General features: G+C 37.6%; 1 protein-coding gene across 1 annotated transcript in view; it reads right to left on the bottom strand.

Moving 5' to 3' along the window:
* stard13b (StAR related lipid transfer domain containing 13b) overlaps nucleotides 1–12,011 on the bottom strand; it is a 124,071-nt gene extending 112,060 nt beyond the window's left edge. The window contains exon 1 of the mRNA XM_030151798.1: nucleotides 11,790–12,011. Within this exon, the coding sequence (XP_030007658.1) occupies nucleotides 11,790–11,801 (12 nt within the window). The 5' untranslated portion in view covers nucleotides 11,802–12,011. The remainder of the gene's footprint in view (nucleotides 1–11,789) is intronic.
* Between the last annotated feature and the right edge of the window lie 1,373 nt (nucleotides 12,012–13,384).

Below are 13,384 nucleotides of genomic sequence, written 5' to 3'. Positions count from 1 at the left end.
TGGGTATTTCAAGCTAGTATATTGATGCCATGTGATAAAAATCTAAGTAAAATGGCTTCTGAACATGCACAATTCAGCTTCATACATACATCTCTTGTATTACAATTTCAGTTAACCCATAAAGACCCAACATCCACCAGTGACCAAAACCATCCACTGATCTAAAACGTTTAACTCTTTAAAACCTGATGTCTCATCAGCAACACAACCTGTGCATGTGCAGTTTGGATGGCAGTAATTTTTTCACTGTTTGTGCAATTGGAAAAATTCCAACGGTTTCTGAACCTTGAGACCTTGCACTTTATAGACTTAGTGGGTCATTATGCTAATTTCACCCACACCTGTACGAGAAGCTAGAGAAGAAACCATTTTAGCAGAATTTTAGCATGCGGCAAATTGTAAATGACTGCTAGATTTTGAAAGATCTGGTGGGAAAAAAAAAAAAAAGCTCTGGAAAAATGGGCAAACAGACTCACTCAGCATATTTTTCTAACCTTTTTATAGTCAAAATAAGAAAAACAAAAGTCCAGGCGTAACATTTTAGGCTTAGGGTTTAAAAGATTAATACCTGTTGATCCATGAATCCTATCAATACATGTACATAACTGGTGTAAAATACAGTTTGTCATCTTTTCATGGTTATCAGATATGACCCATTTGGATGTTCAGAGGCTCCATAGTGAACATGGAAATGATTCACCAGTAAAACCAATAAAGTTTGATTAATAACAATGGATGGAGACACTTGTTTTATGTTCAGTTAGAAAAGCGCTATATAAAACCAATGTATTATTATTATTATTATTATTATTATTATTATTATTATTATTATTATTATTATTATTATTATTATTATATTTTACTGTAACAGTCACTCTTCTTCAGTTTTCTCTGTTTTTTGATATAATAACCCTCAACTTTAATTTGATCTACATCTATTATGATCAGTACATTAAATGTTGGAAAAGGTCTGATTTTACTGAAAAAATGCCAAATACAGAGGATTATTCTATAATAAATGGTGACAAATCAATTAAGAAATGTTAAATATAGAGAAAAAAAATCTTTTGGGAATGACCACTGGGTTTTTATGGGTGAAACATATGGAGCAGTTTCCCGCTACAGAGCGCGACTATGACAGAAATGTCAAGAAAAGACCGAAGGGACGTGCACAGCCTGCCAAAGCAAACTGCCAGAGATGGCTGACATACCAAGGCCAGGACACAAATCCTCAGCAGGCGGAGGAGCTCAGTGCCAACCCCTCCAGTAAGAAACAAAAGCAAGTGTAAGAGGATATTACTGTTTGTTTTTTGGCTGATTTACAGAGAGATAAGAATGATAATTTTCCAGTCTGTTCACCAGTCACTTTAGCTTCAAGGGTGTAAGGGATTAAAACTTACAGAGTTCACGACCCAATCATAAAAGATTGCAAAACTTTAGGCTACAAAAACACTCAGTCAATTAGAAATCTCAATAAAAGCAGGAAAATATCACCATGTAATACAAGATTCTAATTATTTTTGCACGTTTGCCTCTGTTGTGGCTCTTTTCCATTTCTGTTTTTGTGTTTAACTTTGTAACTTTGACAGAAACATCACTGACTCATGCTTGTGCAAGATATTTGAGGCCTCAAGAACGTTCCTAAAGTACACCCAATCATCTCATGCACTGTAAAACTGTTCCATTTGATGTCTTAATTTGACATCACAGCTGCTTACAGAAATCTATCCCCCCCCCCCCAAGAAATGACATTTAGTTTTTAGTGTAACAGCATTACACTCCACAATGTAAAAATGTGACTACTTTCCTTAAAGCTGCATCAACTTAAATAACCAGGGACAACCCCCGCACCCCCCCAAAAAAAAAAAAAAAAAAAACCTAAAAAAACAGAATCTGAAATTGATGACTCCTTCTGCAACTCTCTTCTAGGAAAAAAAGAGACAGGTTCACTTAAAATTACTTGTTGAAAAATTCTGTACATATGAAAGCCAAATAAAATAAAATTATAATGATATATCTTTGTGTATTTTATGTCAAAATGTTTTGAGGCTGGTTTTAACTGTATTTAGTTCATTTCCATGTGAACACTTTTATTTCCTATTTAAGTAAAACCAGTGACGCTTTTTTTTTTTATGTGACTGAATGATTTTTACTGGGTTGCTCAGTCGCCACAAGTGTCATATAGATGCTTTCAGGACTCCATGAATATGAAGCACATGAATTAACCGCCTCTAGAAGTCACACATAATGAAATGTCCTTGTCATGGTTACAGCACTGTGTAATTTCCAGAGGTAGAATGAGCAATATTTTCACTCATATATATCTGGATATAAATCAAACTTTAAAATATTAAAACAGTAAAAGATTCTGCAACTAAATTAAGTACTGCTACGTTTATATTCTCTTGTGTCCTCAGTGTTCTTTAGCACCAGCCTCCACTAGAAGTCACTTTGCCAAACAGAGTAGAGCAGCAGAATCACACCCAGGTCACATGACAGAATCAGTGATTGGTAATTGCAGCTTTCAATCATGTATTTCAACCTTAGTGTGTTATTGGAGGACATAAGATTGTATTACTTTTGCAAAATTAAAAAAAAAAAAAAAAGTAGAAAATCAAGGTCAATGAAGTTACCATATTTGGTTCCTTGTCCTTAAGTGGCAAAAAAAAAATTAAAAATCCAGGAAATTTATATATAAAATACAAGAAAAACACATGTAAGGTGAAAGAAACATGTACAGTCACAGAAAAAAATATTAGACCACCCTTGTTTTCTTCAATTTCTTGTTCATTTTAATGCCTGGTACAACTAAAGGTCCATTTGTTTGAACAAATATAATGATAACAACAGAAATAGCTCATAAGTGTTTAATTTCAGAGCTGATAGCTATACATTTTCCATGTTTTCTTGACAACCAAAATCCCTTCAGTTCTTACATCAATATCTATGGCATTGTACTGACAAAAACAATGTTTTTAGGCATTCCATGTTTTCTTTTCTGTCTGTTTTAGTCACATGATACACACAGGAGTTAGTACTTGATTGTATAACCGTTATTTTTGATGACTTTTGATGGTCTAATAATTTTTCCGCGACTGTATTTTAGAACTTTAGGACATCACTTTTAGAACATTAGACCAACATCAGTGCTGATCCAGACCCCTGTCCACATCCACATTATCCCTTTGAACATCATTCCTTACATTAGTACCATTTCTTCATGGTACCTAACAAAGCAGGTACACTTTGTTCATGCAGAGGTGGACCTTACAGACCCTGTAGACCACATTGGACCTGAGATTGTTGACTCACTGTACTCACTGGAACTGTTGTTGTTACTGTCTTGTAACGTGCGTGGAAATTAACAAAAAATAGTCACTTAAAAGGGTTAATCTCCTTACCTGACTGAAAACATCTGTGAACGGACAAAATACACATCAGTGTTTTCTACAGCCTGAAACCAGACTGATCTAATGAAATCGCGTTGTATGTCACACCAGTTCTTCTCGCATTTGATGTGCTATACGTACGCATTTTCATCCTTTCGCGTACTATTCAACACCATTTGATTACGTGTCAATTTACGCCAAGATCTCTGGTTTACATATCTGTAACTGCTAGCCCTAGCCCTAAACCTAACCCTTAACTTTACCCTAACCCTAAACACTAATCGTGTGGTATTTGACACAACGTGAACATAAACACGGAATGCTTATAATGTAAACAGATAATAAGTGGATGGCGTGTATATTTATGCAATTCATGATATCATGTTGCTGATACACAGGTAAAGAACAGAAAACTTAAGTGACAGACACCTTACAGATGGCAAAGTAACTTAATCAGGGTATAAACCAGTGGATCCCAACCTTTTTTGGCTTGTGACCTCATTTTAACATCACAAATTTCTGGCGACCCTAGACATTCAAAATGGAGACTTTTTTTTTGCTAAAATTAATTTGTTTTTGATCATGTAATAGTTTGCTATACTATGTTGCAAATAAACATTAATTTTAGATGACATTTAGTCTATATAATGTATATTATTATGGACGGAGGCAGAAAAGCCAGGTGTAGATTACTGCACAAAGTGAGAATTTGATTTTCCTTGGTCAGGATATGTACAGTCAGTCCAGCTTGGATTTACAAGGCTGACAATTAATACTGAACAAACAATAATTCAAACTATGAATTATGAAAGAGCTGCAGCATCTGAAACTGACCACAATGAACATTTGGCAGATAAACAGTACCACAGTGCTTCAGTTTTAGCTTCATAGTTTATCATGTCTTTTATGGATTGGGATTGTCTCAACTCACCTTATATTTTTATTAGTAAGTTTTTATTTTTATCTTTCTCAATTACTAGAAATTTCAGGTGACCCCAAGGTTGAAAAACACTGCGCTAACCCTGACCCTAACCGCTAATCGCATGGTATTTGATGCAGGGTGAACATATACACGGAACGCTTATAATGCGCACAGATAACACACCAATTAAAAGTGGCGTGTATATTTACACAATTCATGATATCTCGTTGCTGAAACACAGGTAAAGAGTAGAAATCTTTAGTGGGAGACACCTTACAGATGGCAAAGGAACTTAACAATCAAGAGTATAAACACTGAATTATTGACAAAAATGAGTGTGTGAGAGTAACGTCACAGTACAGAACATGGCTCCAGGTTCAGAGTGAGTTTTACAGTGTATGTGGAGAAACACCTTCTGCGCTGTCATTTCACTAGATCTCACCCTCTTCTCCTTATCGGCGATATCAACATGGCTGTCAAGACGGGGCAGACATGGTGAAGTGTCTGTGGTCTTCACACGGCAGAGTGACATTCAAGTGAGGAGAGGAGAATGAAGCCAGCTGTGTTGCTGAAACATGCGGCCGTACAGTCGTGGGTTTGCCTGCCAGCGACGCAACATGTTCCTGCTGCACGGAACAAGAGGGAGTCTGTTAAAGCAGCAGAGACTGACAGGGTTAAACTGCATTTACAGTGCAGAAAATGATTGCATCTGTACACACTGCAATAAAAATCACTGCATTCTGCCTTCATGCATGTGCTGATCCATATGTTACGTTTAATGTTCTGACAATAATGATGCATTCAGGGGCTCTTATGCAACATAAATCGTACCCAGCTGTGGCAGAAAGACGAGTACAATAGAAAACATAAACATCATTAGAAAACATTCCAGCAATACCACAGTCTGACTCAATATCTCTGTTGCTTTCCAGCTCTTCTACAGATTCCCAGCATACCACAGACTGAGGCAGATGTTCCGCTTTATCACTTATATCTCTGTGTAGTTAGAGGTAGTTTGTCTCTACAAAGTGCTGGTCGAATCATAGAGTTATTGTACATAAATGATGAATCAATGACTCTATAGGTTATGTTTTCAGCTTTCCAAAGACGAAACATAAAAACTAAAATCACTGTTATTTGCTTATCCGCGGAAACATTATCAATACTGAAAATCCTGTGATGTAACAGTCAGCTGATTTTCACATGTAGACCCAGTCTTTATCATAGAGCTGATCTTCCCAAAGTCATAAGGAAAGGGTAACAAGATGAAAATGTGAAAGTGAAAATGTGGATGAAATGAAGCAGCTGCTTGTGTGAGAGTAAGTTATTCATATGCAAGAAACAAGTGAGTCTCAACTCTTGGCCATTAAGACTCAAGCAAGTTTCTGTGTTAAAAAATAAAGTACATCCAGTCGAGTCACCACTAGAAGTCAAGTCATAAACTTCTGATCAGCTTTCCCAGGTGGACAACTGAATCATCCATTACAAGAATCCCATATTATTGAGGATGGTGAGTGATGTTATAATCGTCCGGTGCATTCTTCCTTCCTTCTGTCTTATTTTGACTAGAGGTCACTTCATGATGAAAGACACATTACATCAGAAATCATTCAGTCCTATCTCAAAATTAAAATGTGATTTTGAAGTGTCTTTCTGAGCAAGATGACTTTTTTTTAGCTACTTTCAGACTGCAGGCAAAATGTGGCCCAAATCCATTTATTTGCCCCAATGTAACCTGTATCCAATCTGTTGAAGACAGTTTGAACAACACAAATCCAGTTTTTTTCAAATCAGACCCAGACCACTTTCATATGTGGTCCTAAATCTGATATTTTGCAATACGACTTCAGTCTGTAAAGCCAGGTCGCATTTATCCGACCTTTACGTCATTGAAATGCAACAAACGTCACAATTCTGTGTCCCAGGAGGAGCAGCCAGAAAAACATACACTAGTCAACATTTGCTAGGGATCAGACTATAACTTTGCTATATTCAGGGGTGTAATTCTGGAAACTTGAAAATTTACTTTCCCAGTGGAGTACAGCCTGTGGATGCGGATGGTGGCCACACACATTACTGACAACACACCGTATGTGTTTCAGAACATTCTGAGTGGTTTCAGTGAAAACAAAATTGGAAGAGTAATTGTTGTGAACTCTAATTTCTAGGGTTGTATCACCCTTTTGCCAGAAAGTGCAATAAAAATTTACGTTTTTTTACCTTTTGGTCCATTTTTCTTTACATGACTAGCCAAAGTACACACATAATATATGAAGTCACCCAAAATATTATACAACATCAATTATCGTGCAAATATAAAACTGATCCCTAGCAAATGTTGACTAGTATATTTACTTCTGTAAACACAGTGCGTGCCTGTGTGGTCACGTATTACGTCAGGACCTCTTTTGCGCATGCGGGTCACTTTAGGGTCGCATTCAGTTCATACTCAAAACTGATAGAAGTTGCATTTATTGTGTAACATGAGCAAGCACACACAAAAAAAAAAATCGGATTTTACCTAAAAATTCGAATTGTGCATTAAGCCCTGCTGTCTGAACATAGCCTTTGAGTGATCTGCCACAACTTACAGTCAAGTGAATAAGAGTTTTTCATCAGCGTTCATCAAGCAAACCCATCCATCCATCCATCCATCCATGTTAGTCTTTAAAATTCCCCCATCACTGCTATGTACTGCATTTGGAAAGAAAGATAGCATTTACTGACGAAGAGACTCAATATTTCTGCAAAACATAAAAAAGACAAATCTGAGAACACAGTCATAACTTTTTTTCAGCAGTCATTTACTTTCTGTATTAACTGCTGTTTATTGATGCTCTCATTTCCGGATCTGTGTATTTGTTGTTTGTCAGTCTTCATGCCTGTATGATGTACTCTTACTCTTTACACTTACATTTGTATTGTTTCTGAAAAGTCTAACCAGAGACACAGTCTGCAAGTTATACATCCTCTGTACATTACATGGGCTGCATCCTGTTTGATAGCAACAATCTCTTTATGTATTGTCTTTTTGTAATAAATAAAATTAAGAGATAAGATTTTTTTGTCTGTTTCAGTATGTACAGAATATGAAGCCCAGATTATGCGTTTGTCTGTTTTGATATCTTGCTGTGCCTAAAATGTTCATATCGGTGTCATTCTTACATCTATAATTTAAGTTTTCTTCTAAAGGTCTCATAAAACCCTTTCAGTTAATCAGAATACCAAATATTTCTGCAACACCCCCAGAGAGCTTTAGCTTCTGGGAGTCAGCAGATGTTCATTTGGACTGATAATGAGAATGATTTCATCTGCCAGTACGGCATAATGTATGATAATTAAAAGGTTTTTTTTAAGTGATGCAAATTAGCAAGAATTAGTCAGTGCGTGAATTCCTCAAACTTGAACTAACTTTCTACCCTCAGAGAATCAAAATGACATTCTCTCTAAATAATATGACGTCTTTCGAATATTAAAAATTAAAAATTATCATTACAGCCTTGAGAATAAAGAGCTCTGATGTTCTACCAAAGATGCCAGTGTGTTAGACTGTAGAGAAATGAAATGAATGTATTTGCACTGATGGGCCGCAGGATTTATGCGACCACTAGAAGGAGTAGTGAGTCACTCTGTCGTCTCCTATTTTGAGGAAAACTAAGACCATGGGGCCTTTGACCAAAGCATCAGAAAGTGACCAGATGGGATGAGAACCACTAAGAAACAATTTTTAGAGTGAAAGTGATAACAGCTGGATGCTCTACTGGACACAGCTCTGAATGAAAAGAATGGAGTTTGGAGAATGGAAAATGGCAAAATTTCTCCCACATTGATGAGTTTGATTTTTAGGCTAATGAAGATACGAAGTTATCCATCCATCCATCCATTCTCTTCCGCTTATCCGGGGCCGGGTCGCGGGGGTAACAGTCTAAGCAGGGATGCCCAGACTTCCCTCTCCCCAGACACCTCCTCCAGCTCTTCCGGGGGGATCCCGAGGCGTTCCCAGGCCAGCCGAGAGACATAGTCTCTCCAACGTGTCCTGGGTCTTCCCCGAGGTCTCCCCCCGGTGGGACATGCCCGGAACACCTCTCCAGGGAGGCGTCCAGGAGGCATCCGAAACAGATGCCCGAGCCACCTCAGCTGGCCCCTCTCGACGCGGAGGAGCAGCGGCTCTACTCCGAGCTCCTCCCTGGTGACTGAGCTCCTCACCCTATCCCTAAGGGTGCGCCCAGCCACCCGACGGAGGAAACTCATTTCGACCGCTTGTATCCGGGATCTTGTCCTTTCGGTCATGACCCAAAGCTCACGACCCTAGGTGAGGGTAGGAACATAGACTGACCGGTAAATTGAGAGCTTCGCCTCTCGGCTCAGCTCCTTCTTTACCACAACCGACCGGTACAGCGACTGCATCACTGCAGACGCTGCACCGATCCGTCTGTCAATCTCACGCTCCATCCTTCCCTCACTCGTGAACAAGACCCCGAGATACTTAAACTCCTCCACTTGGGGCAAAGACTCCCCACCGACCCGGAGAGGGCAAACCACCTTTTTCCGGTCGAGAACCATGGCCTCGGATTTGGAGGTACTGATCCTCATCCCGCTCGAAGTTATGATGTGATGTTATTATCTTTGCTAAGTTGCTGTTTGTTGATCCACGGTTCAGACTAAACTGTGACAGTTCTGACCTTGTTTGGATGATTCCAAACAGATCTTTAGTGCAGCTGTTGACAACGCAAACTGTACAGAAAATAGAAGTGATTTGTGGTTTTACTATGGCTGTTAGCCAATAGAGCTATAATGTAAACTATCAGCTGACACGGAAATATTAACCCTTTCATGCACGAATTATGAGAACCTATATCAAAATTTTTTCCTGAGTGTTTTTATTCCTCTTTAGGCATAAAAAAAACCCAATGCCATTGAAAATTATCTTCTGAAAAATAAATACAAAATAAATAAATAAATAAAAATTATTTCAAAAATAAAAATAAAAAAACATACAAAAAATAATCATGAAAAAAAAATAATTCTTATGAACCTATTTTTCATGAAGTTGCAAACAAGTCCACTCAGCTGGACACCACACGTTTAATTTTTGATGCACAGAAACATGTATTTACTTATAAATTGTGTGAAAACTATGGAGAGGTCTTGTGATTCTGGGGGTTTATGCTCAGGAGAGATCTACGTAATGTTACCAATTCATGTCAGAAAAGATATGTAGTGTCTTAAAACTTTAATAAAGATATGTGTAAAAAAAACAAAACAACAAAAAAAAAAACAATGAAAAGAACAACAAAACCCATGAATATACAAGAGAACAGCTGTAGAAGAGCTGTCCACTGGAGTGACCACTGTGCATGAAAGGGTTAAAGCAGTTATTTTTGATCGACTGTCAAAATAACTAGCTATGAGTTTTAGTTTGAAGGAGAAAACAGCTTGATATCGTAATACAGATGTGTGTAAACAATAACATTTTTACATCTATTATACTAGTGCATTGACCTGTGGGGAATCACAGGTCATATTAATACCGATACCTAGGGACTGAACTTAGTAAATGCGTTGTTCCTGTTTTTAATTTCATTTCCCATCATGCAGCGCGGTACTGTGCTTTTGGTCAATCTGCATGGGCAATGCAATGTAATTGTAAGGTTATTGTATTCCAAAATAACCAATATCTCCGAAAGCATTGGTCCTATCAACTCGCAGAGATGGTTGATGTGGAGATGGGACTATTCCTCTACTGTAGGTACCAAACTGGCCAGTTAAAAACGTCTCAATTTCTCAGAACTGTGCAGATACACACACACATACAAAGACTCTCTGAGACCTTCCAGTTTTATGATATAGATATTTGTACTTAATTGATACAGTCTGTGGAAACATAATGTTGATTCATTAGTGGTTTTGGTCCCTATTACATGACTTCCTCCTGCTGTTGAGAGTTTAGAATATCAATACTGCATAGAACCCCTTTAACCCTGTAAAGCCTGAACCATTAAATCATTGACAGAAAATTCCAGTTCTTTGAAACTGGAGCCTTTATTGGTCCTTCTGAACAACCAAAAAAATTTTTTTCACATATCAATTTCCATGAATGAGTTTCAATTTTGTATCACATTTGATATATTGGGTTTCAGTGGTCAAATATTATTTTTGAACAAATAAAAATATAATGTAACACAAACCTCTCTAACAAATTGGTAATTCCTTTTCAAAATTGGCAAAGTTCTGCCTCCTTCCTCATTAATGACAATCTTGTAGTGTCACTGGAAAGGCCTCTGGTGAATGAATTCCTCCCCTCTGGTGGATTATCCATGTATCTACAGGGTAGGGAAGCAAAATTTACAATATTTTGAGGCAGGGATTGAAAGACAGTGTATGACCAATTAGTTTATTGAAAGTCATGAGAATTTATTTGCCACAAGAAAATTTACATAATAGAAAATGTTTTTATTCTGTGTCCTCCTTCTTTCTCAATAACTGCCTTCACACGCTTCCTGAAACTTGCGCAAGTGTTCCTCAAATATTCGGGTGACAACTTCTCCCATTCTTCTTTAATAGTATCTTCCAGACTTTCTCGTAATAGTTTTGCTCAGTCATTCTCTTCTTTCCATTATAAACAGTCTTTATGGACACTCCAACTATTTTTGAAATCTCCTTTGGTGTGACGAGTGCATTCAGCAAATCACACACTCTTTGACGTTTGCTTTCCTGATTACTCATATGGGCAAAAGTTTCTGAAAAGGTATGGATAATAGTGTTAGGTATGATTATGACATCAATATATGTTTGGTTTCAAAACAATTGACGTAGTGCCTGCTGAGAAAAAACAACTAAATGTTCATTGTAAATTTTGCTTCCCCACCCTGTAATTGTATATATCAGGTTTTTCAAGAAAAAAAATATCCCACTGATCATGTAGAGGGCTTCAAAACTCATGTATCAAATATGATACGTTGGGCATTATAGGGTTAAGTGATAAACAAATTAAAGTATTAAATATAATTTGACAAAACCAGCCCTAAGCTGCTTTGATGCGCTGAAAATGTGAGTGCATGTAAAGTTTTGACTGTTTGATTGGTTCTCAGATTCCTGCTGTCTGACACATCCAGGCAGCACATCCTGATAACCACAAAACAACCACAACACAAGATACCAAATCTTAGCTAACGGCTCTGAGGACATTCCCCAACAATGAGTGTTGCTGGAGAGGAAAAAGATGTCATTTTGTGTGATTGTAAAGGAAGAGATGTACACACCGAGTGAAATAATAGTAAATTATACGACTGTACAATACATCCACAGCTCATCTCTCTGTGATTACAGCGAGACGGGAGTGGATGAGAGGTGAAGCAGCTCGGCCTTTCATGTGACCGGGGAATTGCCTCGGAGGGACGAGTCAACAGGCTGTCTCCATTACACACACACAGAGCAGCTACAAATTAATTCACTCCAACAACAACCCGTGTCCTCACCTGCTGTAACATGCTCTACCAGCAAACGCAATCACCCAGCGAATTCCTTCCGCTCCGGGCAGTGAGGTGGAGGGTTTGTGGGCTCCGTGTTGTGATTGTGATGTGTAATTGACAGGTATGAATCCAGCGTCTGAGGAAGAACATCCCGCCTTTTCACTCCTTCACTGATGTCGGACAACAAACATGTTTGCTCTGAGGAACGTGAAAAAACATGCAAAGATGACAAGGCAGTTCAGAAAAAACGGGGTAATTCATTTGGTTAAAGACACGGCTGTGTGCAGCATACAATTTATTTATATGGTTGAGCAATTTTTGGTTGAATTAACTTAAATGCTACCTTCAAAGCGAGGGAACACATTTGTGCTTGAGGTGTCAGCTAATGTGACTTATTTACAACAACACAAGAGAAGGGAATGTAGAGGTTTCTATTGTTGGTACTAACAACTGCAGTAGTAGTATAGTAGTGGTGTCAAAACAGTAGTCGCTTTTCCATTGATCCTCAAATTGCGCAAATATAACTTGAGCATAAAAATGTACCTAATGGAAAAACGATAATTTCGCCAAAAGTCTAATTTTTCGATTAAAAGTTTTTGTGCTGGCAAGAGATGGTTTTTCAGGCGTAGTGCAAATGGTATATCACGTAAAACTGCAATGGAAAGACCTGTTTTTTGCAACTGGAGTCAGGTGAATAAAAAAAAAAAAAAAAAAAAAAACAGATGTTGATGGACGTTACAACAAGCGAAGAAGAAGAAGAAACATGTCGCGGTATGTGTGGACACACCAGGAAACCCAATCATTTTTTTATTTAGTACGAGATAGAGGGGTAATATATAATAACAATGAATATATCTGTAAATCAACACCATATTTATGTTCGTCGCCATGTTTATGGAATGACTTCTCATGTCATCTTGTGATAATAAACAAATCATCGCATTTGTGATTTAATGGAAAAATCTACATTACACACTTCTGTTTTTTCGACATTTAGTAAATATCGGTAAAGTTTTACGCGGATGTCCAATGGAAAAGTGACTACAGTAATGTCCCATCAGAGAGCGAACTTTAACTGACTGCCATTCCAACATTTATTTCAACATAAAGTAGCTCCTTGTTTTGGATAATCCCTTATGGTCCAACTAAAGCAAAAATTAATTTTAAAGTAAAAATGTGGGTCATTTTACAACACTAATCTGTCAAATTGTGTCTAAATTGTCCCATCAGAGAGATTTCAAATACTGTGTTTTGACCCAGTAGCAGTATACATTTTATTTAAGTATTTTCGTGCACCACCAGTTTTTATGATTGTTGTCTCACTTTGTTTTGTCAGTGCTGTTTGTTGTTGTTTTAATAGCTACTGTGGAAGAAACAATTCTCCCCCAGGGACAAATAAAGATCTTTAATCTTGAATTGCACTGTTTCACTTGTTAAGCACAAGCTGCAATTAAAAAATAAAGTTGTCCCCAGAAGGGGGGGGGGGTTAAAAAAAAAAAAAAAAAAAAGAATATGCACTGTTAGACACTGTAAGTCTCTCCTGGCTCTTGCTAGGACAAATGAACTGAGGTTACGATGCGTGTCTCGAGCAAAAGTGGGCA

This window comes from Sphaeramia orbicularis, chromosome 13 (assembly GCF_902148855.1).
Source record: "Sphaeramia orbicularis chromosome 13, fSphaOr1.1, whole genome shotgun sequence".
Classification (NCBI taxonomy): Eukaryota; Metazoa; Chordata; class Actinopteri; order Kurtiformes; family Apogonidae; genus Sphaeramia; species Sphaeramia orbicularis.
Note: the sequence above shows the minus strand (reverse complement) of the source record. Positions and strands in the feature narration are given on the sequence as shown.